Genomic DNA, 874 nt, shown 5'->3' with positions numbered 1-874 from the left:
GGTGCTCCTGGCCCTGTGAGGGAGGCGGGGCGGGGGGGGGGGGTTTCTCTGGGGTGGGTGCTAACGCTCCACCCCCCAGGTTTGGGCAGATCCGCTTCATCCGGATGCTGCCAGAGCGACGCTGCGCCTTCATCAACTACACGCGGAAGAAGGCGGCAGAAGCAGCCTATGCTGCCATGCAGGTGAGCTGGGGGTGGGCGCTGTGCCCTGGGCCCCCGCAGCCCCTCAGGGCCGGAGGAGGGGGCCATGGTGCCCTGTCCTGGGCTCGGCCCCCCCCCGCCCTCATCTCTGCCCCCCTCTCCCCCCCCCAGGATGCCGAGGTGGAGGGAAGCAGGCTGGCGCTGCAGCTCAAGCACCCCTCCCACGCGACCCCCTCCCCCCGGCAGCACCTAGAGCCCTGTGGCAAGGCGGGTGCCCCCCTCGGGGGGCTCCTGTAGCCAGGGGGTCTCCTCAGCTTATGGCAGTGGAGCCGGATCCTGCCTGGGGCTGCCTGCTCTGCCTGCCCCCGCCGCGGGGGGGGCCTGGGACCTGAGCTGCCCAGCCCGGGAGGAGCCAGGGCACCGCTGTGGGGTGCCTTCTGCTGGGCAGGGGGGCTGGCAGCATGGACCCCCGCTCCCCCCGCTATCGGGGCTGAGCCGGGGCCTGCCTTCGCCCTGCCTGTGCCTTTTCCCTCTGCCGGCAGCGGGACGGGGCTGTGCCCAGGGACAGCCGTTCCCTGCGGCTCCTTCAGGGATTTGTACCCACTTTGGGGTTCTTAATAAAACTGAAAGCTAGCGGCGGCTGTCTGTCCTTCCTCCCTGTCCGCCCCGGCTGTCTGTCCTTCCCTGTCCCCGGGTGACTGGCCGGTGTCAGTGAAGCTCCTTCCCCCCCCCGC

General features: G+C 70.9%; 1 protein-coding gene across 4 annotated transcripts in view; it reads left to right on the top strand.

Annotated features, from left to right (window-relative positions):
• TTC31 (tetratricopeptide repeat domain 31) overlaps positions 1 to 614 on the top strand; it is a 2865-nt gene extending 2251 nt beyond the window's left edge. For all 4 annotated transcript variants that reach the window (XM_010568463.1, XM_010568464.1, XM_010568465.1 and 1 more), the window contains 2 exons: positions 80 to 182; positions 312 to 614. In XM_010568463.1, coding sequence (XP_010566765.1) covers positions 80 to 182; positions 312 to 437 — 229 coding nt within the window. In that variant the 3' untranslated portion in view covers positions 438 to 614. The remainder of the gene's footprint in view (positions 1 to 79; positions 183 to 311) is intronic.
• Positions 615 to 874: the final 260 nt, after the last annotated feature.

This window comes from Haliaeetus leucocephalus, unplaced genomic scaffold, assembly GCF_000737465.1.
Source record: "Haliaeetus leucocephalus isolate CR32 unplaced genomic scaffold, Haliaeetus_leucocephalus-4.0 Scaffold245, whole genome shotgun sequence".
In the NCBI taxonomy this organism is placed as follows: Eukaryota; Metazoa; Chordata; class Aves; order Accipitriformes; family Accipitridae; genus Haliaeetus; species Haliaeetus leucocephalus.
This window is presented reverse-complemented; position numbering and strand designations above follow the sequence as displayed.